Source organism: Amphibalanus amphitrite, unplaced genomic scaffold (assembly GCF_019059575.1).
Source record: "Amphibalanus amphitrite isolate SeventyFive unplaced genomic scaffold, NRLGWU_Aamphi_draft 000047F_arrow, whole genome shotgun sequence".
Classification (NCBI taxonomy): domain Eukaryota; kingdom Metazoa; phylum Arthropoda; class Thecostraca; order Balanomorpha; family Balanidae; genus Amphibalanus; species Amphibalanus amphitrite.
In genome coordinates, this window is record NW_024881543.1 from 856,544 (window position 1) to 884,487 (window position 27,944).

Sequence of the window (27,944 nt, forward strand, 5' to 3'; positions counted from 1 at the left end):
CGTATTCGAAACGCGGGGATGAAAGGGAAAGTCTCAGGTGCGTCAAAAATGAAACTCTCCTACTTTGTTCAATTTTGAGATTTGCACCTCACAGACAGGGCTGACCAATGGTATTGCAGAGACTGACGCTTTCTGCTTCTCTGGATTCCATGGCAACCAGGGGTGAGCCAATGAGCAAACAGTTGTTTACTGCATGGGCTGGAAACGTGAAAGCAGCAAACTACCAATTGATATGTGGTGAGCATATCCTTGGTTCGCGACAGAATATCTGAAATTTACTAATTTAGAGTGAACAATGAATGAGCGTAAATAAGTTGAGCCCGTGATTCATGATAGGAGCTGGTCTCGCGCACAAGCACACATGCAGAATAGCGCCCCAGTCCCTGACTGGGATGTCACTTTGCAAGACCGTGCATTCTCACTTTGCATGCGATTCGGAGGAGCGCCACGGAGGCCGAAGCGCCAATTCATCGGCTGCCGCGTTCAGAGGCGTATCTCTCTGAACGGCCAGCCTCCGGTGATATTCCGCGCGCATGAAATATTCCACGGATTCCACGTGGAATGTGCTTCTCCGAACGCACCACCAGTCTCGAACCGAGCACAAGTTTTCGAGAGGAACTCATTTATTTGCTGGACGCAGGACGGGCGTTTTGAACGGCCACTTTTTAGAGCCCTTTTGCTCCCTACCGATGTTGATGTGGCCCACCGACTCGGGGTCACGACTCACATGCGAGACAAAATCTGTTGGAGGCTTATGAAGGACACGCACAAATTTGTAGGTAGGGTATAAAAAGATATGCTTCAGCTTATCTACATCTCAGTATTTTTGGGAAGGGGCTTCTGCACACTCTACACTCACTTTTTGCAATGATACTGCCACTGGCGCTAAACACTTCAATAACTGCGCCTTTCAAAACACACAGATGCTAGCGATGCTACCGTCATTTGGCCTGGGCTTTTGCTTTAGTGGCACCGTTTCTTTTAATCGGCAAATTGAGCTCCAGCGCCATTAATGTCGACAAGTTATTGAAGAAGCGAGGGTTGGCTGTCCGCTTTTATGCGAGATATTGTCGGAATTAAACGCATTTTTCGTTCAGTCTGTGGCTCAAATCAAAAGCTAGTTGCAAGACTTTAGTTTTTGGATCATCTGAGTCCGTGAAAGTTCTTAAATAAGCTGATATATGAGCTTGAAGTTGGCCATCGGGCTGGTGGGGGCGCTGCTGTTTTTGCTGCAGTTCTGGCGCAGTAATCCGTGGAAGTTTCTGTGCCTGTGTTGAGAAGCGGCGGACAAGTTTGTATCGCAACGGCGTCAATGGATGGTTGATAAACTCCCTTCCAGTGCATTTTTCTGATATCTGTCACTGTGAGTCTTCAATAGTTGGATGAAGTTCACCCAATATCTTCAAATAACCTTGAATTACACCAGAAAGTTGATAGCTATATGTATTTATATGTGCTATTTCACATATAAATAGCAAATAAGTTTGTATTCAGAGGAATCCTGGCATAATATGTAGGAAGCACTTCAAAGAACTTCAAGAAAATGACAATTATAGTTTTTCTTATTGATACATCTGCATCTATGAACCAGCAAGCCTTCTCGGGTGGCCATCCGACTTTACTCGATGTTGCAAAGGGAGCAGTGGAGACCTTTGTCAAGGTAAGTTGAACTATATTTTTGTATATTATGAGTGTTTTTGGGAATTCTCAACAAGTTGCATGCCCACACAACATCTGGACAAAGGATAAAGCACTGAAATGCTTTTATTCCGGTGTTGATTTCCAGAAAGGATTGTTATGATAATTGTGATATTTTTTATCAGCCCATTTAGAGATGCAGGCTATTCAGATATTCAAATGACATGCTGTGAGTATTCTTTTAAAATGCTGGTGCAGAACTTTTACTTTATTGCGTTCAGTTAACTATTCTGTGCATAATAAATAGATTTGTTAACTTCTTTAAAATCACAGAGCTCTTATGAGCTTGCCAAGGTGCTTCCTTATGGCAGTCTTAATAAGCATAAGCTTTAGATTTTCAACTCTCAAAAGCTTTGTTGTTCATGTTGCCTAAGTGACATCCCATTTTAAATGAACAGCTCATTCTAGGCCAGAGTGTATCCATCTACAGTCTGCTTCTTCTTCTGCTCAGCTTCCTTTTATATTTCATCAGTGGTTATTGGTTTCAGTTTTAAATCTTGCAGCTTAGAGCAAGGCTGCTTGAAGGGCTATTATTACTTGTTATTTTTATCTCAGAGCTTGTATCATTAGGTACTTGTGTGCTGAGAAATATGTTAACCCGCGCCGGGCCGGTGCTCTGAGATTCCGCGCCGGGCCGGGGGGGGGGGGTGTCTGAACACCCCCCCTTCTAACTCGGCTCCTGGACCACGTAGCGACACGCGGTAAGCGGCAATCGAAAGAACGTCGAAAATAAGGACGAAAACACTTCGGTCATTTTTGGGGTCAGGTCAAAGGTCAGGTCACCAGAGGTCACCAAAGGTCAAATGCCCACTATTTCAACATTTTGGAAACTGCCAACGGCTATCTCGGGAACCGATAGAGCTACAGCGCCGCAGAAAAGCGCATTCGATAGCCCTTTTACAGACCTTTCTGAGTAATGTTCTCAGATTTGACCTCAGGTCAACGGTTTAGCCTCCAGAGGGCAAAAACTCCAAAAATAGCCGTTTTTACGAAAAACGTTTTTTCGACAATAACTTTTGACTCAAAAGAGCCACGACATTACTTTTGCCACCATCGTGTTCCTCTCGTCGAGACGCGTCGAATGAACTATAATTTGACCTTGAAAGGTCAACTTGAAAATTTGACCTCAGGTCAAGGTCATGACCTGACCGGAAAAGGTCATGTTGCATATCAGTCGATCCGCAACGTCGAGCCGAACACATCTAAGGCGTTTTCAGCGCTCTAGCACGTCGCTATCAGAAGATATTAGCGAAAAACTGTTAGATTCTGTTCGTGACCTGAGATGACCTCGGGGACATAACGCGGGGTCACAGTTGCCATTTCCCGGTTCAGTGCGTCCATTTTACCTATATCTCGATGTTTGAGAGTGTCTAGAATAGCGTTCGTGCAAAACAGACGGTTTTCAATTTTCTCCCATTGACTTATAATGGGCAGGTCGCAAAATTGACCTGACCTTAGGTCACCGATATCAAAATTCCGAGATATACATTTTATAGATACTGTTGCTCTAATCAATCGCTGAAAGTTTCAAGGAAATCGATCAATCGGTGTAGCTATGACGAGCATTCTTATTTTTTCTGAGGTGAGGTCACTTAGCGTGACCTGGTGACCTGACCTAAGGTGACCTGGGTCTGAAATTTTCACAAGATGTGCGGAAAAGATGCACGAACAGGTGTGCCAAAAACGGCGGCGCTCCGCGCCGCCGTTTTTGAGATATCTGCAAAAAACCGCAGGGGGGGGGGGTGTTCAAACACCCCCCCCCCCCGGCCCGGCGCGGGTTAAATATTTGATAAAGAATGCAATTTATTGTCCATATGCTTCACAACTGAAGTATCTGTGGGTAGCATTGCTGAGCTAGCCTTGCACAACCTGTTTAAATTGTAGGGTTACACTTAAAACGTTTCATAGGTCCTCTAATGTGAGGCCATTAGATCATGTAAAATATTACAAAAGCAACATTTGGAGACAGGTGCTGAAGAGAAGCCTTGAAATGTCTCAAATGCAACAGCTGTGAAAATTTGTTGCAACTTGGTTACCAGTCAGACACCTTATCTGCTAGGCTGTGAGGATTCTCCTCATGGTCCAGTTGCAGGCTTATACCAGGGAACATATCTTGTCACATTAGCCATGAGATTGAAAAGCACAGGCAGCAGACAGATGGAATAATGACCATGCTGACTTTGATTGTGTCGCTGGCTGCTGGATTCTGTTGTCGTCTTGCTGGAGGATCGTCCACAGCTCTTGAACAGGATTTGCTGCTCCTGGTCGTTTCTTCTTCACCGAAATGTAGAGTATGAACCTCTGATTCAATATGAGGTCTCTAAGAAAAAGATCTCCGAAAAAGTTACCGTATGCTCTCTCCGCGATTTCCCAGCTCTGTTTCTTCTCCAGCTTTGAATCGGTTTGTCAAAACATGTCCAAATCGGGGAAAGCTGATTTTTTTTCTTCTTATTCTACCACCTGTGACACGGAAGGCAGAAGTTGCTCCATTACCTGCTAAAGCTTACATTGTCACTTTGCATAACACATTGGCGTCCTTCCCCATTTTCTGACATAACATACGAAAAGCATTGAGACAAGCGGTAATCGCCTCGGTTCGCTCGCGCGCTCGTTTTGATCATAGAATGAGCTCATTACACCCCACCGAATCAGAGCATTACCGGCACCGTGAAAACGAAAGAGCCCCTCGCAGCTCGCGCGGTGACGTGTCGCGAACGAGCTGTTAGCTGCTGTCTCAGCTCAGCATGCAAAGTGGATGATTTGTTGACGTAAACAAGAGTTAACTTCAGCAAGATCAACAACTAGGCAATCATGCTGATACATCACGCTCTGTAGTGACAACCAAGTCGAGGAAACGGAATGGAGGTTAACTAGTTTGATGCTCTCTGTGGCGCTCGATGCATTGTGAATCGCAGCTCTTATCAATATTGGTTCTGATAACGGTGGTATTTCTGGACCACAAGCTGTCGTCATGTAGGAGCCTATTGTTTATCAACGCTCTAAAGCTGGTTAAGCATCACTTGCTCAGCGACGGCTCAGTGCTAGCAGAAGAAATCGCTGGATTGCATGCATCCATGATTGTGATAACGTTCGATGGAAGAAGTAATCTCGTTAATATTTCAAGTGAGAGTTATTGCCTGTACCCGGTGAGTGGTTATCGGCGAGGATGTCGCCATGGGTCTCTCTCGTCGAGTCCAGCACACAGCGCTTCGAGTTCCGTGGCCAGGGATCCGCCCGAGCTCTTCTCTCGTGGTTGGCCCATGTGCCCCTTTCCATTGCAGTCCATCCTCCCTTACGGGGTGTTTTATTTTTCTCGCGGGGATATTTTCTTTTTCCCACGAGGGACTCGTCTCCAAGGGCTCCTTCTTTTCTTCTCCAGCCTTTGTCCTTCCTCGTCCCAATCCCCCGTCTATCGAGGCAGTCACTTCTCTTCACTTTCCCCACTTTTCTCCGTCCCCCTCCCACTTCTCCCCGTCTCCCCACTTCTCCCCGTCTCCCACTTCTCCCCCGTCCCCCCGCGCAGTGTGGGTGTCGGTGCCCGGTCGGCGGCAGTCGCTCGGAGGTGAGCCAGCCGACAGCCGCCTCGTGGGGAGGACGCGCCGTACCCGCCGCCTTATCTTCACCCGACGCTACTAGCCGCTCGGCCCGCAACAGCTGAGTGCCCGGCCCCGCCGAATCGAATCACCCGCACACGGTCTGGCGGTGAGTCGGTGTGGTCCGGGGTCCGCCCGCCCCCAGAGGCCTCCGCGGGTGCCTGTTTATTGATTCCGAAACAGGTAGCGGCGGCCGGTGACCGTGTGACGGGCCGACTCAGAGGTGAGGTTTATTACACGGCAGAAATCAGCCGCGACGCCGGCGGTGTGGCGAGGTGGTCGGCGGCAGGAGTTGTGAGGGCTGTGATACCTGCTGTGATACCTGCTGTGATACGCGAGGGTTACATGTGCTGTGATAGGCGCTGTGATGAGTGATGTGATGTGTGGATTGATACGGGGGTGATCTATGTGATACGTGAAGTGATAAGCACTGTGTTATGCACCGTGACGCTTCTGTCGTGAGAAGACCGACCGCCCCCTGCTCCTCCGCTGAGTGCTTCACTGCCCAGTGTCCTTTGAAAGTCAACGGCCACAATGACCGTTATTAATCAGGGAAATTGGTTTGCGAAGTGGCATCATGACAGGGCACTTGAAGCGCTGCTGTCGCCCCAGCTTTCCTCGGTGCTTCCTTCCAGTGTGTCCGAAATTGTAATGATGCGGGGAAATCCGCCCATAATGAAAAGCATAACCACATCCTAAAAATGTAAATAAAAACATCCACACAGCAGTCACGACTCATAATGACAACCTCGAACCCAAAAATCTAGGAGGAAGAGAAACACAAACCTCGCAAACTCTTACAACACGCCAAGACAACCATTCGAATGTCCCAAATGTTCAAATATATGACCCAACTTAAACCTCACTTAACATCCCGAATATCAGAATGCCTTCAAAGTTATCAGTATTTGATATTTCTACATCATTTTCTCGTGACATAAAAAGGGTCGAAGTCAAATTTTATTAAAATACGACATCCTTTCAGGCCTTTTTTCTACATCCTCCCCTAACGTAAAATGAATTTAGCCACACTGCTTCCTTCCTGGACGGCGCATCTCTCCGGCGCGGCTGAGACGGCGATATGCGGTCGCGTGGGGCGGGGGAGGAGGACCTCGGCTGCCAAACTTGCTGCCAGAGCTGTGTTGGATGCTGGTTGGTGAAAATTGTCGGCGCCGTTGATTCTATCGATCGACGAGGTCCTCATCTGCTCGAGTTTCTCATCGTAATTTCAACCACGCACCGAGTTGATCCGCTAAGGCTTTTCTCTCCGGAGAGATTTATGGAATAATAGGGCGCAAATGATGCTCAAACAAGCGGCCATGACACGGACGTAAACTCGCGACGAAATCTGTTGTTAAGTCGTCACCAACGCTTAGATGAATCTCTCGCGTTTATTTCGCCGTGGACTGTGGCGTGCTGCCGATTCTGTGTGGTTTTACGCTGGTGTGGGCTGTGTTTACGCGATGTGCTGTTATTAGTGACTGGCAGGCGGCAGCTCGGCTCTGGTAACCAAACAACGGGCGCCGCCTCTGCAGTGGGGAGAGGGAGTGGCTGCCGCCGGTGGTCTGTGGGTCTCCCCCTGCTCACTGTCACTGGGGGGGGGGGGGGGGGTCCGCCGCTTCTGCAGTAGGGAAGGGAGGGGCTTCCATAGGTTCTCCGGGTTCTCGGTGGTCTCTGGGTCGAACTCTGCTCACTGCTTCTCTGCCGTCTGCCACCGCTGCCGGCCCTGGGATGGGATGGGGTGTGCTCCGCCGCCCCTGCCGCGGGGAGGGGCATGTCTCCACCGCTGGTCTCCGGGTCGTCCCTGCTCACTGCCACTGGGCTGGGGAGGGGGGAGGGGTGCGATCCGCCACTGCCACTGGGCCGGTGGGGGGGGGGGGGGTCGCGATCCGCCACTGCCAGTGGCCGGGAGAGAGGGGTGGGGATGGGGGGTCGCGATCCACCGCTGCTGACACCACCACCACCACTGCAAAGATGTGCTCGGCGTGTGTGGTGAGGTGATGGGCAGAGGAGCGGCGCGGTTGGAGGCGAGAGCCCCACGGAGATCAATCGTGCATAAGAAGCTCGGCTTCTACCCCGACTATCGGCGCCGTGTAGGCTGCTGCAGCGCTGTGTGGGCACGGAAGCAGCGGCACAGGTGCAACCTGTTTGATGATGCTATACGTGCTAGGTATCGGTTCTGAACGGCGGCAATGGCTGCGAGTTTCGCCCGGCGGAAGGGTTGCTGTCACTGGCTAAACGGGGATTGTGTGATGGTATCACCGTTAGGTGGAAGATCACAGGTCTGTGACGTCACGTGTTGATGTACTGCCGCTCGCACAGTGAGGTCACTGGCGGTTTCGCAATGACGTGGTTTATTTCATCGGCATTACGCTGTTCTTTTATTTGTTTAATTTTATTAGCAGCGCCCTTGTAGCAATCGTGTTTGGAACGATTAGCGGCGTTGGATTTTGAGATATGGCTCGTCGTTCAGGCTGGAGGAGTGATTAGGACAGTGGCTGCAGCGAGTCGCGGCCCTGCATGGGCACTTGACATAATGAAACGATCCACTTGGCAGTCATTGGCATCTATTGCTGCCACTGCTCCGGGTCTCGAGTCGATGCGAACCAACTAACACCAACTAATATCTGCTACCCTCATCCCTCCGTTTACCGAGTGTTGGGGATCTGAGTCCGATGCACTTTGTATGACCATTGTATTCTAACGCTGGTCGGATGGTGCCGTTACAGATTCGACAGAGGTCCCCGGAGAGCAAAGGCGATCGCTACATGCTGCTAACGTTCGAGGACCATCCACATCACATCAAGGTACGAGTATTGTCTAGCGTAGCTCCAAGCTCCAACTAAAGCGTCAACTTTCAGTCGAAGCGCTGCGGCGCCTCAGCTGAAGTGACTGTCAGGCGCGGTGTCGTTTCCAGTTACGTTATTTGTTCCGTTTTTGCGGTCGGCTCCGGGACGTCGTCCTGCCGACGGGTCCGATCGAACGCCATTTGACGGCGGGTTACATTGAGTTGACACATCTGCTCGACTTATGCCGTCCTAGTGGCAGTCTGGCCAATATTGTGGTCGGAAGCTCTGTCGAATGTCGGCAGTGCTTCCATATTGCAGTGTGCAGCCCTCGTCTCAGTGCGTGAAAGGCATTCCTGTTGCGGTAAAGTCGAGAATCGCTCGAATGCTGCTAAGCTCACGGTATATTTTAGCGAAACACAAGCTTTCCCCTCCGCGATAAGACCGACCACATCTGCACCTGCCCTTCGTTCCACATGTCCACACTCCACCGTCTCCCTTCTCCACAGGCCGGCTGGAAGGAGAACCTGCAGACCTTCACACAGGAGCTGAAGAACCTGCAGGCGTTCGGCATGACCCACATGGGGATGGCCATCAAGAACACGTTCGATGTGCTCAACCTCAACCGGATGCAGTCGGGTGAGAGGGCAGGCAGGGGAGAGAGAGCGAGAGAGGCGACCGCCCGCGCGGGATGCGATGGGCTGCGGGGTGGGAGGCGAGGAGATGACCAATGGAGAGATAGTAGTCGTGTGTTTGAGACGGTCAGGCTACAGATGATCGTATAGATCTGATAGGGCTAGGTCGGAAACCTTACCCTTGCTTATCTCGATCGCTGGAGAACCTGTAAGAGATCTGTTGACATGGCGGAAAAATTTATTGGACGAACGCTATCGTGCCGTATCGTCTGATTTAGTGTCCTTGGTCGCCGAAGAGGGTGCTTATGAATATGTTAACGCCATTTTGTGGTTGTAAACCTTACACTGGATGCACCCGTCGTACCCAGCCTCAAACTTTAGCTGCCAGTGTTACGATGGCATCAGTCCATGGATGCATTTCGACAACGACTCCGTTTGTTGATCTGTCTGATAGGAAGTCAAACATTCGCTGGCGCTGGTGTGGGGTCTGTAGCTGAAGACGGAGAGAGGTTACGCCTCGGATGGGGAGCGCTGTCAGTTTAGATGGTGCCCGAGTCCGTATTGTGCGGCGGCTTTATTTGATGGTCAGTCCCGTCAGACCAGATGCTGTTATTCGCGACTGGGCGGTCGGCAGTGTGGCGCTGCCGCGGTGGCGCGGCTGCTCATGTTCTGTTCTGAATTATGGATGCGGTGAATGTAACCATTCAACGCTCCCGTACTTTGGTTGGCGGCTGGCTCTCGGTGAAGTTCGTTCAAAGTGTTGAGCTATATTCTGTGGAGCGTCAGTGTTAGTTTTGATGCTGACTTAAAATTATGCTTGAATTGCTCCAAGGTTATGTATCTTTGTAACACCAACTTGACGGAACAGAGGGGTGGAATATTTCGCGAGCGCTCAAAAGTGACTTTAAAGTTCCGGCTCGTGCTTTTGCAGTGGCGATGTCGTTCTCAAAGGCATTCTGAATTGATAAATAGCGTCTTAAGTATCGCTGACGAATCTCATAGAGAAGGTACGGACCCACGTTTATCTACCAGATAGAGAATGAAGCGGTTGTTTTAGTCCTTGCTTAATTTGAGACGAGCGCGTATATCCGGAGCATACAAAAGCTTGGACAGTGGTCCCCAGTTTACCCTTCATTGCCCCTCATTTCAATAAATGTTGCTCGATTTTCAGTGAACCAATTTATGCTCAGCTTTGTATCTGGCATACGTGTGTGTCTGACACGCGACTGTTTTCTTGATGGGACACTGTTAACAGGATACCCTGCTCACTTCGCTGTACCTTGCATATCACAGTTACCCTTTGGACTACCAGCCCCCACCGCTCTCACTCTGCCGGTGTGCCTCCGCTCTTTCTCACTCGTTCCCCTACCTCCTCTCTCCGGCAGGTATCGACATGTACGGCCAGGGCCGGTGTCCGTTCTTTTTGGAGCCATCCATCATCGTCTGTATCACCGACGGCGGCCGGCTCACCGGACAAAACAACTCCGTCATGGACGAGGTAGGATGGCGGCGACGCTGCGAAGCGTTGTTGGGATTCGATGACTGCAACAGCATGGGTTCGAACATCTCACCCATAAACAATTGTCTAAACAATTGTTCATGGTAGTGATATTAGAATCCGCTGTCAGTTCATCATTTTAGAGACAGCAATGATGTACTTACAGTGAAGCTTGGTGTGTTCCACCGTTTCTCGATCCCGCAACTGAGTGCCGAAAGACCGCCTGAAGTTTTGTTGCTACCATTTCGTGGTCACGTCGCCATTGTCTCAGTAGCCGTTGTTTTTGGTTTTTGTGATAACCAATGCAAATATTTTGCGCGAATATCATGGATACGATTCCGGAAGGTGCGCTGAACAGAATCACTCTTGGGCAGGGCTGCCTACGTTTAATCAGTATACTCTGACTAGTCGAGAAGCTGGAGCTAAAGATAGAAGCTCAACTTTAGCGGCCCACAGAGTCTGACCCGGCCTGTCGAACTCAACGACCAGGCTGTGGATAAGGCTTTCCCACCCAGAGTACTTCGTCCTGGAGAGTCGAGGATCGGAACTCTGTCCCATTTTAGTCTTTCGTTTATGTGAGCCCTTGTATGCTTTTTTGTTTCCAATTCGTTTATTGGGACTGAAGTCATTTTTTGTCGTTTTTTATCTTTTTTATTACGTCCCTCTTAGTTCTTGGCTTGTATCCATCCGTCACATTCTAGGATCTCATTAATTGATTAATCAATTAATTCATTCATTCATTTATTACTTCATTCATTCATTTATTACTTCATTCATTCATTTATTAATTAATTAATTAATTCATTCATTCATTCATTCATTCATTCATTCACTTATTCATTCATCCGTCAGTTTATACATTCAGTCAGTCAGTCATTCATTCATTCAGTCATTCTCTCTCTCTCTCTCTCTCTCTCTCTCTCTCTCTCTCTCTCTCTCTCTCTCTCTCTCTCTCTCTCTCTCTCTCTCTCTCTCTCTCCTCTCTCTCATCTCTCTCTCTCTCCCTCCCCCCTCTCTCCCTCTCCCTCTCCCTCTCCCTCCCCCCTCTCCCTCCCTCCCTCCCTCCCTCTGTGACCGTCACTAACCCCCCGCCCCCCCCCCCCTCTCGGCAGCTGAAGATCCCGCGCGACGGCCGGATACCGGGCACTGAGCTGACCCGGGACGTATTCCGCTGGGACCAGCGGCTCTTCAGCCTGGTGCTGCGGCTGACGGGCACACCGCCCCACGAGCGGGACGGCACCGGACTGGTGGACAGCGACTCGAGCGGCATCGGCAAACTGTGTGACGCCACTGGAGGTGAGAGTTGAGGCGAGGGAAGAAGGTTGCTGCAGGGCATAATGTTGGTTGGTGGGTCTGAGTTAGCTCGTGTCGTTTAGTGATGAGAAGGAGCTTGGGTTGTTAGTTTTGTTGTTCATTCGAATAACGAACGGTAAGCCAGGCTTGAAAGGTCTTGCCTGATCAATCAGGATATTGGATAAGGCCTTCTATTTTGATTAGTTCATTATTTCCACTTTGCTGCTGCGTAAGACACTCCATTAGGCGTTCGTTGTCTAAATCAGGCGACAACTGTTTAAGTATTGGCTCGGTGCCGCTGTATCAGTTCGCTAGTAGGTATAGGCAGGCGCTGGACAAATGTTACCAAACGCTGTCCGCTAACGGCTACCAAAATAGACCAACAGGAACAAAAACGGACACAGTGCATTACTTAGCGTCCACATACTGGCCAGGAGTATCTATGGTTTCGCAACGAAAGTTTCCCCGCAGGGGGTTGGCAGTGGCCTGGGTCGCTGTTGGACTGGGCTCCTTGGGCCCTCTCCCCGCGGCGGCCCTGGCCTCGGCCAGCAAGGGGAGTAGCGCCCCCTCGGCCCCAGCTTGACACTTGTTTGCTTACGACTTGCTTCGATCACTGGATGAACAGATGGTACGGCCTGACTCTTCTTGGTTTCCGTGGTTTTGTTTCTGTTAAGCGGTCTTTGTTTGCTTTTGCTTTGCTTCTCACCGGATGTTCGCGTTTCGTTCGATCACAGTTTTTTTTTTCATTCCTTTCTTACCCTTTTTCGTTGTTGTTGCACCCGCAGGAACACAGCCGAGTTGGGCTAGTGTAAGGGGAGTGGCGTCCCCTCGGGTACCAGCCGGTTTTACTAGGCTAGGCGAGCCGACCCGTACCCCAGGACAACGGGATCCTGGAGGTTGAGCCCCCCACCGTGCGGAGCCAGTCGCGGTGGCTGGGCAACACGCCTCTTTGGCCCTGAGTTCTGTAAGGGCGGGACACTCAGTGGGGCGCCGCACTTGAGGAGCCATTTCCAGTCGTGATGCCGCCGGGGGTGGTGTCGGAGAGGTGTCGCCGGCGGGGTTCGGGCACTTGTGCTCGTCCTCCGTCGGTGGGACTGATCTGTCGCTGCCCCTGGCGGTGACTCGGCGAGGCGTCAAGGGAGGAGGCGGTATCCGACCGTGGGGGGTGGTGAGTCTCTCTCTCCCCCGCGGAAGGTGCCGCCAAGTCCCGTACAGTCAGCTCGGCCGTCCCAGGCCTTGTAGCGGCGCCGTTGCGGAGCGTCGGCGGCCGAGCTGGCGGAGACCAAGCACACTTACATGGATGACCGGACCAACCCCCCTTCCCCTCAATCCAACCCCTCGGCTTCGGCCGATTCTCGCCCGTTGGCCTCGGCCGGCGGGCGAACGTCGCACGAGAAGGTTCCTCGAAACCCAAAGATCCTTATCCTCAGGAGCAGTGACAAACAGCTGGGTGCGCTGTCCCCCTTCCAACGGAAGGACGGCTGCGACCGCCTCGGCAAGATCCTCCGCTGCGATCGGATGCGCGATGGGGCTTTGGAAGTCGAATTCGAGAAAAGTGAGGAGGCTGCAAAAGCCCTAAGCGCCACCCGATTTGTGTATACCGAGGGACGGGCCTCCGGCAGGAAGCTGGTCTCTGTCCCTCTCTCAGTTGAGCCGCACAGGTCAAAGAACTCGAGCAGAGGGGTCATCAACTGCTTTGACCTCAGAGACGTGAGCAATGACGACATCGCAGACGGCCTCGCCGACTTTGGCGTCACAGCAGCACACCGCATCTTGGCGAGGAGAGGCACGGTCCCCACGAATAACATTATCTTAACCTTTGACTCCACCGACATGCCGAGCGAGGTTCGCGTGGGGTACGCGAGGGTTCGTGTGCGCCCTTACGTCCCGGCTCCCATGCGTTGCTTCCGCTGTCAACGTTTCGGTCATACGAAGGACAACTGCCGAGGCAAACCCGTGTGCTCCAAGTGTGCTTCCCAGGACCACACTGACGACACGTGCAGCTCGGAGACCCCTCGATGCGTCAACTGCGGAGAGGGGCAGACACCGCACTCCGCGTATGACAGGTCCTGCCCTACATACGTCAAAGAAAAGGAGATAAACACCATCAAGGCTACCAGAAATCTGTCGTTTAAAGAGGCCCGGGAGGTGTATAACCAAACTCACCCGAAGACCTCGTATGCCCAAAAGGTGAGAGTGACAAACTCAACCGATGCCTCCCAGATGAGTGTTGCACAGCTCGTGCAGCTCCTCAAGCGATTCGGCCTCACTGTCGTAGCCACTGATGGCTCAGCGGACCCCCCGGCGCCTCGTGCGCCGCCGAGCGACACGGAGCAGGCTGCTCAGGAGTCAGTGTGGGGTCCACCCAGTCCGGCTCCAGCCGCGAGTGGAGACGAGTGGACCGTCGTCCAGCGCCGACAGGGTGGTCGGCGCCCCCCGGCGCAGGGTAAGGCGCCACCCACCCCGCCCCGCCCCCGACCGTCTACGGCGGTGCAGGAGGCTCTGCGGCGGGGGGAGGAGGAGAGGAGGGCACGTGAGGCGAGGAGGGCTCGCCTCGTCCAGAAGGCCCTCGAGGCTAAGGAAGCCTCGTCTGCCGACTCCGCCTCCGGGAGTGCCAACGCGGCCGCCGCCGCTGACACCCCGGAGACACCTGAGGCGGGGACTCGGCCCATCATGGGTCCCCCGCCGCCTCCTCCACCTCCGCAGCGGCGGCCACCACCGCCGCTGCCAGAGACGCCTGTGTCGAGGACACAGGCCGCCGCCTCGACATCCCCGTCGGGGCGGCAACAGTCCTCCGCGGCTCCAGGGCGCCTCGCCAAGCGGCAGACGCCCCCGAGCTGGTCGCCCTCGGAGGGTGACGCCCCTCGGGCGAAAAAGCCCCAGCAGGGCTCTAGCCACGCCCGATCTGCCTCCGCTGAAGGGAGGCTTCACCGAGAGGGCTCGGGGCACCCCCGCATCCGTTACGGGGGGAGCGCCTCCTCGGAGTTAGAGGACCTAGTCTAGTCTTTCAGTCTAGTCATTTCCTCTTTTATCCTTTTATCTTTTTCGCGCTATTGCGCTTTTTTACCAGGTGCATTTCTCTCGGTGTTTTTTACCTTTTTTGTGGTCAGTCAGGTATCTGCGTGCGCCTTTGCCTCATGTTATACGCGCCCTTTTTGCGCCTTTTTAACCACGCCTTTTATTCTACAGTGGAACTGTAGAGGCCTCCGGGCCAACTACCAGGACTTACAGTCTCTTATCCGTTGGCGCACACCCCTTGTTTTAGGTCTCCAGGAGACCAAGCTTGCGCCAAACGTCACCCTTGCCATCAAGGGCTACTCTGTTTTTAGGAGAGACCTGGACACCCCTACCATTGCCCATGGAGGTGTGCTTCTGGCGGTTCACCACAGCGTACCTGCGCGCCAGGTGCCGCTGCAGACTCCCCTGCAGGCGGTGGCCGCCAGAGTTGATTTCAACCACCGGGAACTGACTGTGTGCTCCTTATACCTTCCACCAGGTATAGCGCTCCCGGTGGTTGAGCTTCATCGACTTGTCGATGAGCTTCCACCTCCGGTCCTGGTAGTCGGCGATTTTAACGCCCATAGCCTGGCGTGGGGATGCGACACGACTGGCACTCGTGGTCGACTTTTAGAATCTTTTATCCGCGATGAGGCGCTGTGTATTTTAAATACAGGACAGCGCACCCATTTTACAACACCCTCCGGTCAAACATCGGCTCTGGACCTGAGCTTAGTCAGTCCGCGGCTAGCTCAGCTTTTTACCTGGTCCGTCCATGACGACCCACTCGGGAGCGACCACTTCCCAGTGTGGCTGGAGCACCAGGAGTCCCCAGTGTCGGGCAACCGTCCACCTAGGTGGAATGTTCGGAAAGCCGACTGGGACGAATTCCAGGCCGCTGTAGAGGCCTCTGTTTTAGCCAGAGCCGACGCCTCTGTGATGTCTACAGAGGATTTTACATCTTTACTCAATGACTCCGCAAACGGGTGCATACCCAAGACGTCGAGTCAGCCTCGTCGTCCTCCGGTCCCGTGGTGGACTAAGGAATGCGGAGATGCGATTCGTGCCAGGAAACGCGCTTTTAGAAAGTTTGACCGGAGTGGTACTACTGAGAACCTCATCGCTTTTAAGAGAGCGCGGGCTTTTGCCCGACGCGTTTTAAAGGAGGCAAAGGCTGTTTCATGGCGCACGTATGTAAGTTCCTTAAACCGTTTTACTCCTACGACCCAAATATGGGCACGCATGAAGCGCATTGAAGGCCGGTTCAGCTCTGTTCCGCTTCCGGTTTTAAGAGTGAACAACACGGACATATCTCACCCTTCAGACGTCGCAGAGACGATAGGTCGTGCACTCTATCAGCGCTGCCGAGGAGAGCCGTCCTCACGACCTGCACCAGCCGCCGTGGACTTCAGCACAGCTGAAAATTTGGTGTACAACGAGCATTTCTCTATGGCTGAGCTCACGTCTGCCATCAGCTCGTTGCGCAGCGTCTCAGAAGGTCCGGATGCTGTCCACAACGACATGCTCCGTCATCTCCCAGCAGTTGCCCTCGAGGCGCTGCTAGCAACCTTCAATTCGCTTTGGGAGACTGGCACTTTCCCTGAGACCTGGCGGGAAGCCACTATCATTCCTATCTTGAAGGCTGGCAAGTCGGGACATGACCCTCTCCATTATCGGCCCATCTCTCTCACATCATCGCTATCAAAGCTGATGGAGAAGATGGTCAATGTGCGTTTTAGCTGGTTTCTGGAACATCATGGTGTTTTTACAAACGCCCAGTGCGGTTTTAGAAAGCACCGCAGCCCTGTTGACCACATTTTAGCCCTTGACACCGAGATACGCACCTGTTTTACTGAAAAGAAGCACCTTGGAGCACTGTTCTTTGATATTGAGGCGGCCTATGATACAGTCTTACGACACAGCATACTTTCCAAAGTATATAAGTACGGCATACGCGGCCGGATGGGCCTCTTTATCGAGAACTTTTTATCGGGTCGTCGGTTTAAAGTCCGAGTCGGTAACCAGTTGTCTAGCAGTTTTATCCAAGAGAATGGAGTCCCTCAGGGAGGGGTGCTTAGTGTGGCGTTATTCGCAGTGGCGATTAACGATATCGCAGATCGCTTTTTGTTGACGATTTTGCCATCTGGTTCGCCGCTTCCAGCGCTCGGCACATGGCCAGACAACTGCAGCTTGCAGTCAGACGGCTTGAGAGATGGAGCCGCGACAATGGTCTCCGCTTTTCAACGAGGAAGACTGTTGCCATTCATTTCTGTCGCCGCCGCTGCGCCGACCCTACATTGGGTATCCGTCTGTACGGACAGACGATCCCCACGCAGCCGGTGGCGAAGTTTCTTGGTATGACGTTTGACGGACGTTTGACGTATAAAGAACATTTTAGAACGCTTCGGGAACGATGTTTTAAATCCCTGAACGTTTTAAAGTGTGTTGCCCGCACATCATATGGTGCGGATCGCAAAACTCTGCTCCTCTTGTACCGGTCGATCATCCGATCGAAGCTGGACTATGCGTGTTTTGTTTACGATTCTGCAAGTGAGTCCAGCAAGAAGTCCCTGGACGCAGTACATCACGCTGCGCTCCGCGTTGCCACCGGGGCTTTCCGCACTTCTCCAAAGAGTAGTCTTCTGGCTGAAACGAATGAGCCACCTCTAGCTCTTCGTCGCCAGATGCTGGGGATGCGTTACACTTTGAAACTTCGCCAATACCCAACGCATCCGACGTACCCGTACGTCTTTTCACGTCACGCTACTCGATCTGACGGGAGGGTACGACCGTCGTTTGGAGAACGCATGGGAGGTCTTTTTTCAGCTGCTAACATATCCTTGCGTGGCGTTCGGCGTACCTGGGACACGCCCCCTCCACCCTGGAAAAACGCCAATCCGCAAGTGGACCTCTCACTATCGACTGTCAAGAAGGACAACTTGTTGCCTGCTGAGGCGCGAGCCAGAGCCTTAGAGCACATTGCCGTTTATGATGGTTTTATCACGGTTTATACAGACGGCTCGAAGACAACCGAGGGAGCGGGCTGCTCTTTTGTCGCTGGTCGTGACACCCGCTCGTTTTCTCTGCCACCTTCCGCCTCGGTGTTTTCTTCAGAGCTAGTCGCTATAGAGAAGGCTTTGTGTTTCATCGAGGTTTCTGGCAGTCCATTTTACTTGATTTTATCTGATTCTCTTAGCAGCTTATTGGCCTTACGTACTTTTAACTCAGTTGACCCCATCGTGCGGGACATTTTAACTCGGCTTACGTCGGTGGAGCAATCTGGAAAATCAGTCCGTTTCTGCTGGATTCCCAGTCACGTCGGCATTGAAGGCAATGAGCTTGCTGATGCTGCTGCCAGACGCGCCGCCGCAGCACCCTGCACTCGGCGCTTGCCTCTGCCTGCCCGGGATTTTTATCCGCTGGTGCGACCCTTCATGCTTTCAAAGTGGCAGGCAGAGTGGGATTTGTGTGTAAGGAACAAGCTGAGAGAGTTGAAACCAACTCTAGAGCCTTGGCAGTCTTGCCTGCAAGGCAATCGTTTCCAGGAAGTGGTCCTCTGCAGACTCCGTATTGGTCACACATACGCGACGCACAGCTATCTCCTTTCAGGAGGTGAGCAGCCTTTGTGCAACAGGTGTTCCGTGCCTCTAACCGTCGCTCACGTTCTTTTATCTTGCCCACTCTTTGAACGGAACCGGACACGCTACCTGGGCTGTATTGCTCCTGGTACCACTATCCGCCACCTACTGGGTGACGAGTCACCCTGGGTTTTATCCGGCAATATTTTTTCCTTTATCCGTTCGGTCAACTTCCAAGTGATTTACTCAACCTGACCCAATTCCTCTCTAGTCTACTTGTCTAGTCAGTTGACTGTTACGACGCTCTTGCGTTGTTTTATCTTACCTTGTCGTTTTTATCAAGTCTTTTACTTTCTAGCCTTGGTATATAGAAGGTCTCTTGTTTTGAAACACTTGTTTTATTAGTGTGACGTTATGGGCGCAAAATGACCTTCGCAGTCGACGCGCCCTAAAGCCCCAATAAACAACAAAAATCGCAACGAAAGTTTAATGTTCTTGATGTAATTTCGCAAGTCGCGACGTCTTTCTGGCATGTTTCTCAAATCCGGGTTCTAAGATATAAAGGATGGCGGCTCTGCGTGGCACCAGTGAACTCTGTTTGCCGAGGCTTTATGAAGTTCTCGACGCACCGAGCGGACGTGCTGCCGTATCGATTAGCTCCCCATTTCTCACGGCTATGCCTGTGGCCACCATGTGCGTTTTTCTTCTCCAGCTGGCTCCGACACAGGTGTTTGTCGTGCCCCCCCCCCCCGCGTCTGGTCCGCAGCAGGGGGGGTCGTCGCTCTGGTTGTGATTATATTGGACGGGCGGTAGCGGTGGACTGGACGTATCACCACCGGCAATGTCGGTATGCCGGGTTAGGGTGCGACTTATGCCGGCCACTGGTGCTGGCCTTTAGCTGCTGGATACATGTGTGGACCTTACCGTTGGCGGTACGACTCTCTTAGGGTTAAGTGGTTTGTTGTGAACATCATCTAATCTATCAATATTGATTAATACTTTTAAGACTGTTAACAATCATTGCCGAAGTGGCTGCACGAAAGCTCTTCTCTCATTTCTATAAAGATGGAATGTCTGTGTGATACGAAGTTATTATTCCCAAAACAGACCGGCTGACCAACTACTCGTTTACTGGAGGGCCGTACGTGCGCGCTTTGGTGGACGGGCGGTAGGCCGTACTAATGGAGCGTGTGACGGCCTCTGATGAACTGTTAGCGAGCGGTAACGACCTGTTTCGATGGTGCTGAGGCACTGCTAACGTGATAACAGCAGTGCTGATTACTGCTGTATGCTATTTATGTGACTGTGTCCTTGCGCTCGAGAAATAAGGAATATGCGGGCATCGGTAATCCTTGCCTGAACTGGCAGCCACCCGTGTGAGCTCATTGATGGGTGATATTTATGAGGTTTCTTGATCGCCATTATCGTTTTATAGTTAAAGTGAACTGGATTCGAAGTTCAAATTCTCTCAGAGATCGAAGATCTCTGTGTCCATGTGTTCGCAGGTCGCTCATACCCCACCTCTGTGTCTTTGTGTTCGCAGGCCGCTCGTACGTTGCCCCTGAATTTTGTGTGTGTTCACAGGCCGCTCATACCCCACCTCTGTGTCCGCTGTGTGTGTGTGTGTTCGCAGGCCGCTCATACCCCACCTCTGTGTCCGCTGTGTTCACAGGTCGCTCGTACGCCATTACCTCCCACCGAATGCTGATGCAGTGTGTCGAGTCGCTGGTGCAAAAGATACAGAGCGGCGTGGTCATCAACTTCGAGAAGATGGGTCCCGATCCGCCGCCGGTCGCTACCGATCCTGGTGAGATGACCGGATAGGTGTCTCTGCTAGCGATGCTTTGATGCTTTATACGACACGTTCAGCAGACTACGAATCATTTTATCGTTACTGAACTTGTGTCATGGGTGATAAATATCTGAATTAATGTACTTTTCGTGTGTTTGTTTCTACATTAGTTACCGGTCGTTCTTTGTCGTGGCGCATATTCAGGATCTTTCGTTACCGGCTCAAAATGGTTCTATTAATAATATATTAATAATATTACTTCAGACGGGGTCGCGAGCTGAAACCACCGTATCTCTGGGTACGAGTGACCTATGGTGTTGTCAATTTCACGGAATCACGTTAGTACGGTACTGTCAGCCCGTTTACGTAACCAGCCCACACCAGTGGCTGCTCCAGCCTCCAATCGTGGCTGAGTAGCTTCCTAACGCGAACTCTGAACGTAAAGTTGGTCTCAGTAGCGGAAGAGTCAGCACCCAAACAGCATGACGCGAGGCTAACTTCTTTGTTCTTGATGACTTTGGTGACCCAAACAAGCTCAGTTCATGTCCCCAAGTCTCTAGTCTCGTCACCTTACGTCTCGACCAGTCCACTAGCTGATCATAACCTTCCCGACCTAGTCTGTCGACCGACTTGGCCCATTAGTAAAGTGCCACTTCCCTCCACCAGTAATTGGACCCCCTCCCTTTCACGGCCCAGTGTAACGTTCTCCTCCTTCCACCAGGCGGACCTCACCCCTGTTATGCCCCCCTCTGTAACGTGCCCCCCCCCCCCATCCACTAGGCGGATCACCCCCTGCCACGGCTCCCTTTGTGTAACGTACCCCCCCCCCCGCCCCTCTCTCCACCAGGCGGACCGGACACGGACGGTGAAGGAGGCAAGGAGAACGTCATCAACTTCAGCAGCGAGACCAACTCGTCGCGACCGGCCTCGCCGCAGCCGCTGTCCAGCCAGTCGTGGCACAGCTGTCGGAAGCTGATCTACGTGCCGCGCTCGGCGCAGAAGGGCTTCCCGCTCGGCCACTGGCCGATCCCGGAGGCGTTCTGGCCAGAGGTCAGCTCGCCTAGTCTGGTGAGTCGGCGCGGGGGAGGAGGGACGTCTATATGGGGTGATCGTGAGGAAGGGAGGGGCCGATGTGGTTTGGAAGAGTGGGGCTGTTGAATCGATGATGTCATGAAGATTTATGATCAGCGAATATGTATCTTGACTTGACTTCGGATTTCGTTTTCATTTAATCAGCGGCTTGCGAATGTTTACAATTATTATTATGTATTTTGGACGTCTTGTGGAACCAACATTCGCGTTTTGGGAATCAACAATTTGCTGCTACTCTCGCTGTCTTGCTCTGCTCTGTCGGATGCTGACGGTCCGTCCTGCCGACTGCCCTCCCCGCCCTGACCCGGTGCCTCGGTGCTCTGGTGCCCCTGATGACCTGTTGGCTGTCCGTCACAGCCGTCCCGGTCGGCCGTGTGACCCGCCCTGACCCGTAAATGTCCCTCTGACCCTTTTTCTCTGCCCATCACAGCCGTCGCGGTCGGCGCACCCGGTGGTGAAGTTCACCTGCACCAGTCGGGAACCGATGGTGATCGAGAACCTGCCGTTCGACAAGTACGAGCTGGAGCCGAGTCCGCTCACCCAGTTCATCTTATCCAGGAAACAGCCCTCCACCTGCTGGCAGGTGAGACACTGGGACCGGGCGGGAGCCGCATACAGCGTGCTGGTGGCGGGGAACTTTGGCCAGGGGAGCTCCCGTCGACCTGTCTCCTGTCCCTTTCGGAAGGGAGGTCGGCGTGTGCTTTGTGGTTTTGTAGGGTGGCGTAGCAATAAGAAACGACGCATGACAGCTGGACACGCACTCACTTACCCACTCGCTCACTCGCTGTCACTCGCTCACTCACTCACTCACTCACTCACTCACTCTCACTCACTCACTCACTCACTCACTCACTCACTCACTCACTCACTCACTCACTCACTCACTCACTCACTCACTCACTCACTCACTCACTCACTCACTCACTCACTCACTCACTCACTCACTCACTCACTCACTCACTCACTCACTCACTCACTCACTCACTCACTCACTCACTCACTCACTCACTCACTCACTCACTCACTCACTCACTCACTCACTCACTCACTCACTCACTCACTCACTCACTCACTCACTCACTCACTCACTCACTCACTCACTCACTCACTCACTCACTCACTCACTCACTCACTCTCACTCATTCACTCACTCACTCACATCCTCACATTTTCACTCACCCACTCAGCACTATCTCGCACTCTCACTCCTCACTTTCCCTCAGTCTCCCGCCCTCCCTGGCCCATTCACGATATCGGGCTTCCCCTAGTCAGCTGTCGCCGTATCGGAGAAGTGGCAGTAGGTATGGCAGGACGCGATTGGTGACAGCTGCTGATAGACAGCTTACCTTACACATATGTATATGGTCTCGTGTCGCTCCGACGTCTATTCCGGGGGTCTGCATGGCTGAAATGAGCTGTTACCGCTGTCGACCCAGACTGATCATCTGATGAAACCGTGCGCCTGAACTCTGAAGACTTTGGTAGTCATGAATGCGGCGAAAAATAGTCGACACTCGACAGCATGGCGTCCGTGTGTGCAGCTAATCTGACCCGGTTTTCTGCGTACGCCGCCAGGTGTACATCGCCAACAGCTCCAAGGTAGGTGACGCCGGCCTGCCGTTCGGCTACCTCAAGGCCAGCACGACGCTGACGTGTGTCAACCTGTTCGTGATGCCGTACAACTACCCGGTGCTGCTGCCGCTGCTGGACGACCTCTTCAAGGTGCACCGGCTCAAACCCACCAAGGAGTGGAAGGCGCGCTTCGAGAGCTACCTCAGGACCATGCCGGCCTACTATGCCCAGGTGAGTCCAGATGAGGGAGGGGACGGTGGTAGGCGGCGGACAGAATGGATCTGAGAAGGCGGGTGCGGACGGTAGGGTGGGATGCCGTCTGGGTGATGGGCAAACTGTGGCATACAAGCGTTTGCTCTAGTCATGTTGATTTGCGTCATGCCTTGCTCTACCGTCCATTTTCAGTGGCTTGACTCGGTACATAACTTCATGTTCCCAACTCTTGAAACCTGTCACTTTTCGTCTCGACCAGCCCACTAGCTGCTCATAATCTTTCTGACTCTCGGTAATAATTTGTTGCCCAGTTGTGTCTTGACGCCTGCCTTGCTATTGTTAGATCCTGAATAAATGTCTCCTGAATCTTATAAGCCTGTCATATGATTTCCGCTGTCCGAGCTGTTTCATTGCGATGTTTCCCCCTTACCAGCCTCTCCTGGGGACTCTGTCGTCGCTATGACGCCACTGCTTCTCACTCCCTCTCTCCTTCTCAGCCTCTACGTCAGGCACTGAAGCGGATGGGAGCGCCGAATCTAGTGCCCGACAACCTGGACAATGGGCTGTCCGTCAACGTCATCAACCACCTGAAGCGGCTCAAGAACCAGGCCAAGCTCGAGTACGACCGACTGTGTAACGAGGTGGCCGCCCGCCAGCCGGGCTCGGACCAGGCGGCTGTGAAGGTCACCAGCAGGAGGCCGCCGCCGCGAGAGGCTACCAGCAACCCGGCGCTCAAAGGTGAGGGGAGGGGTAGGAAGGGGTTGGTGGGTGTGGGGTCGGCAGCGGGGGAGAGATGGGGGTGGGTTGGTGAGAGGTGGTGAGAGCGTTTCGCGTCCACCTGAACTGAGACTTGCTCGAGCCGTGTGGGTGTAGGTCATCTGTATTCGTAACGAGGCTTAGTTGTTAGGAAAACTTGATTGATAAGTAACCGCACTGATATCATCACACTCGACGTTGATAGTTAATTTGCCGTCAATTCATGCGAAATGTGAAAAACATTTCAGTGTAATGACAGGCCTTACGCCCAGCGCAATTCTTGAACCAACTCACCGTTCCCCTGCCCCGTTTGACCTTACAGACAAGTTCGCCGGCCTGCTGGAGCAGATGCGGGACATGGCCGGCGTGACGCTGGCAGTGCGGGACGGCGACCTGCCCACGCAGAGCTATCGAAATCCGTTCGACATCGGACGCAAACACCTGCTGGACCAGGTGGTGCGCATGCGCGCCAACTTCATGCAGACCAACGTGTCGCTCATCAAAATGCAGGACCAGGTGGGTGGCGCGCGGCGGGGGTGACGGTAGGAGCCGGGGTGGGTCAACGGTGCGAATTGTTGACTGGATCATGAGCTTGCATATGATAATGTTGGCGAGGCGAGTCTGGTTGCTAGGTTTTCTGTGTTCTACAGACGTTAACATAAATATGTATATGCGAATTCGACAGAGTGCGAGTATATTCGCATCCTGCATTCTCTCTGATATGACGCTAACGTCCGTGCAACATTTGTAATCCACCCTCGCGTGACATCTGCCTGACTTTTGCGAGTCCCTCCCCCTACTGACCTCTCCCCCTGCGTAACTACCCCAGGACCAGGTGCATAACATGGCCGTCAGTCAGATGGGCAACTACCAGGACTACCTGAAGCGGCTGCCGGCGCCGCTGCGAGAGATCGAGACGGTGCCCGTCCGGCAGCACATGTTCGGCAACCCGTTCAAGATTGACAAGGTGAGAGGAGAGGCTGGGGTGGCTTGCTGCTGGTTGGTGGGGTGCATTTGAGAACGCTGTGGTTTGAAAGCTGACCACTAGGAAAGGCTTGCAGCTTTTTAATGGTGAAGCTAGAAGCACCGATGTCGTGTAAAGAATCCGTTCAATTGAAATGCAACATCATTTTAGGCTCGGTTTTCACAGCTCTTAATGTGATTTCATGTTGGATGTCGTACGATGTTTTTTTTTATCCCGGTGTCTAGTCTCTGGCTGACTTTTACGCTGGAGCTCCGTGGCTGACCGTATGATGGTGGACCCCCCCCCCCCCCCCCCTGCCGCAGCGTATGATGGTGGACGAAGCAGACATCGACCTGCTGGACAAGTCCGGCGGCGTGCGGCCGGGTAAACGTTCGGGCGACTCCGGCGGTCCGCGCTCCAAGCAGCGGCGGCTGGGCGCGCCGCCGCGCCGGCCCGTCTCGCCTGTTATGGTGATACCCGATAAGCCGGCGCCGGCGTCCCCGCCCATCACCGTGACGCCGCCGATCGGCGAGCTGCCGCCCGCGCCGCCCGGCATGATGTTCATCAACGCCTCGCAGCCGCTGATGGCCACCCCGCCGCCGGCCGAGCCCGTGGTCGTGTCACTGGGTTACGTGCCGCGCGGCGGCCGGCCGCCGGTGACGCCGCCACCGCCCACACCGCCGGTCGCCGCGCCCACGCCCGCGCCGCCGCCGGCAACAGCGGCGCAGCCTCAGCAGCCGCCGGCGGTGACGGTGCCGCCGCCGGCCGCGCCGCCCCCGCCCACGCCGCCGCCGCCGCCGCCGCTGACGCCACCGGTAGTGACGGTGGCGGCGGCGCCGCCCCTGGTGCTCCCGCCGACCCCGCCGCCGCCACAGCCGACCGTGGTCACACTGGAGGAACTCGAGGACGGTAAGACGAGTCTATTTGGGGTGTGGAGCTGCTACCCGAGTCAGACTAACCAGGCTTTGGTGATTGGCTGATTCTAAGGTTGACGTGCTTATGTTACATAAGTCCAAACGTTGTTTGCTTTTAGATGATTTTTTGCCCAGAAACTTCTCGTGTTTATGCAAGAGCATTCGTCGCTTGGAACTTGTACAAACTGTTTGCCGAGACCTGTTAATTTAACCTTTTAGCATACTTTTTGCATAGTCAATTTTCAATGCGTGCAGTCTTGGCTACTCTTGTTTCATTATGTATTTGTGTGGCAGTCCAGGCTCAGATTCGGAACTTGTGAAATCCACTTGGAACCTTAATAACACATATCGCCTTTTATCTTTTCGCCCAGAACTGTTTTGTTCTGTCAGTTTTATTTAGTGAAATTCGTTTCATTCCCTTCTCGCCTCGTCCCCTCTCACTCCGTCTCATGTTGAGCTCTGTGATGTGTCTGCGAGTCCCGGTCTGATCGCGTTTGGCGTCTTTCCGTATCGTCCCTCTGACCGAGCCTCCCCGCTCTCTCAGACACGGAGCTGTCGGACATTCGGACGTCCTCGGAGCCGTCGCAAGTGAGCCTGTCGCCGCCGCCGTCACCGCGGACAAACTCCCACTCCCACTCCCACTCCTCGGCGGCGGGTGGCTGTCGGCCCTCCCCGCCCACCGTGAACGGCGGCCTGCCGCCCGGCCGGCCCGACCGGCTGCTCAACCGCCAGCTGCGCCAGAGCCTCTTCAAGGAGATCCGGCGGCCCGGACGCAGTGAGTATTCTAACCCTGTCTACCTAGTCTGTGAAGGCGCAGCTTCTGTGTTGAAGAGTTATAGTTTGCCACCGTAGGTTGTTAGACTGTTCCATTGACGGCTGTGGCGTGATCGTTAGAATCGTTTTTTTTTTTTATTTAAGAACAACCGGATACGATACTTTTGCTTGCGTTTAAGTATCACAAATGTACTGCATGACGTTCAGTGTTTTTCCTACACCGTTAAGTTTAAATAGCATCCTGTGTGCGTCGTTTGATATATTTGTGTCGTGCGTGTCATGCGTTGATAAAAAAATGGTTCCAGTTTCTATTTTATTTCAGCAAATGTTTTCCCCATTTCTGTGGTTCCGAAGCCAAACATTTATGTTACTTATGGACGTTTTTTCATGCCCCACACTTCATTAAATCAGCAAGCATCCATTGACAATTGATGGTGGCCGGTATTGTTGATCAAGGTGCGGGGGTAGCTAAACTGTTCTCTGAATCACTGATGCTGTGCGTTAAACTTGAAATTAATGGAAATTCGGAATGAAATATCATTTATCACGCGACTTATTCCATTAACTTGAATCCCCATTGATCTGGATCGTTCTACGTCCTATTCATTAGCATCAGCATTAGCATTTACGCCATGAGTCATTGTTGATTTTACCTTGCCAACCGTTGCTCTTTCAACTTCCCACTGGTTCCGGGCTGTCTACAGTCGCCTGTCCCTCGTTACCGTCTCCGTCTCACCCACGTACAGGGCCACCCGTTCTGACCCCCCTTCCGTTTTCAGACTACGACGTGCTGTTCAGCCGTCTGGCGACCGTGCAGGGTGACAGTGCCACGCGGACGGACTTTGTGCGCGAAATAATCGCCGAGTCGCGCCGCCTCAAGCGGAAACACTTGGCCGAGCGGCTGGAGGCGTACCTGGACGGTAGTCGCGAGTGGCCGCTGCGGAACGGACAGCTCAAACAGAACGGGCCGCGGTGAGAGCGGGCGCGCGCGCGCGGGCCAGCGACGGGCGCCGCCCGTCCCTTCTGTGATACACGGGTGCCGAGCGAGGCGCGCGGCGCCGGCGGCCGGGCTGACACCGCGGCGGGCAGCGGCGGGCCGCGCGCCCTCCGCAGGCCGGCCGGGCCGCCCCACCATTTTCCCACCCTTGCCACGGTCGGGGGCAGTTTATGCCACCATATTTGTACAATAACCGGACTATTTTCTTAGCCGTTTTGTTGTATTTCTAGTGTTCTGTTCGTTTGTGTCACAGGTCCGTAGCGTGCACGTGCTCATCGATGACGCCTCTGTGTGTATGTGTGGGTGTGTGCGCGTGCGCCGGTGAAACTGCGTGAGACTGCTAGTGTCCGTGGATGATTTGACAGTTGACCGATTGGCTCCAACATTGTTGATGCAGTGTTTTTATTAAATAAAGTTACGGATGCCAAATGTCGCCAAATAGTGTGTCAGCAGTCGTACTGAAGCATGCGATGTTTGGGGCGGGGCGCACTTGTTTCAGGAACGCAGAACTATACATTCTTGGACGATACCGCGAAAACGAAATATTTCTATCGAGAGTTTTCAAAGGATTTCATGCACGAGGCCTTGGCCGAGTGCATGAAATTCTTTGAAAACTCCAAGGCCCTAAAACATACTCTCCAAGAAAACTCCAAGAAAACTCGAGATAGGAATATTTCGTCGCGGTAGAGCCCTAGATATTATTTCCTGTATGTTTCTTAATATCGTTCGTTATTTGCTTAAAAAAGGCCGAAATATGCATAAATAAAATACAGTAACATTAACTACACGTTA

The 27,944-nt window shown here is 53.0% G+C and overlaps 1 protein-coding gene across 1 annotated transcript; it reads left to right on the forward strand.

Moving 5' to 3' along the window:
- Window positions 1-1,028: 1,028 nt before the first annotated feature.
- LOC122377571 (integrator complex subunit 6-like) lies at window positions 1,029-27,585 on the forward strand. The gene is made up of 16 exons (XM_043357760.1): window positions 1,029-1,040; window positions 1,476-1,660; window positions 8,021-8,098; window positions 8,587-8,716; window positions 10,098-10,210; window positions 11,323-11,506; window positions 19,751-19,885; window positions 20,718-20,938; window positions 21,393-21,545; window positions 22,538-22,765; window positions 23,245-23,485; window positions 23,826-24,019; window positions 24,333-24,470; window positions 24,791-25,376; window positions 25,926-26,156; window positions 26,935-27,585. Exons 2-16 carry the CDS (start codon window positions 1,544-1,546, stop codon window positions 27,129-27,131), a joined length of 2,946 nt encoding a protein of 981 aa, XP_043213695.1. The 5' UTR covers window positions 1,029-1,040; window positions 1,476-1,543; the 3' UTR covers window positions 27,132-27,585.
- Window positions 27,586-27,944: the final 359 nt, after the last annotated feature.

Coding starts and splice junctions, on each gene's coding strand:
- LOC122377571 (XM_043357760.1), top strand. CDS start 1,544: ATGACAATTATAGTTTTTCTTATTGATACATCTGCATCTATGAACCAG. Junction 19,886..20,717: donor GCCGGTCGCTACCGATCCTG/GTGAGATGACCG, acceptor TCTCTCCACCAG/GCGGACCGGACACGGACGGT. Junction 25,377..25,925: donor ACTGGAGGAACTCGAGGACG/GTAAGACGAGTC, acceptor CCGCTCTCTCAG/ACACGGAGCTGTCGGACATT.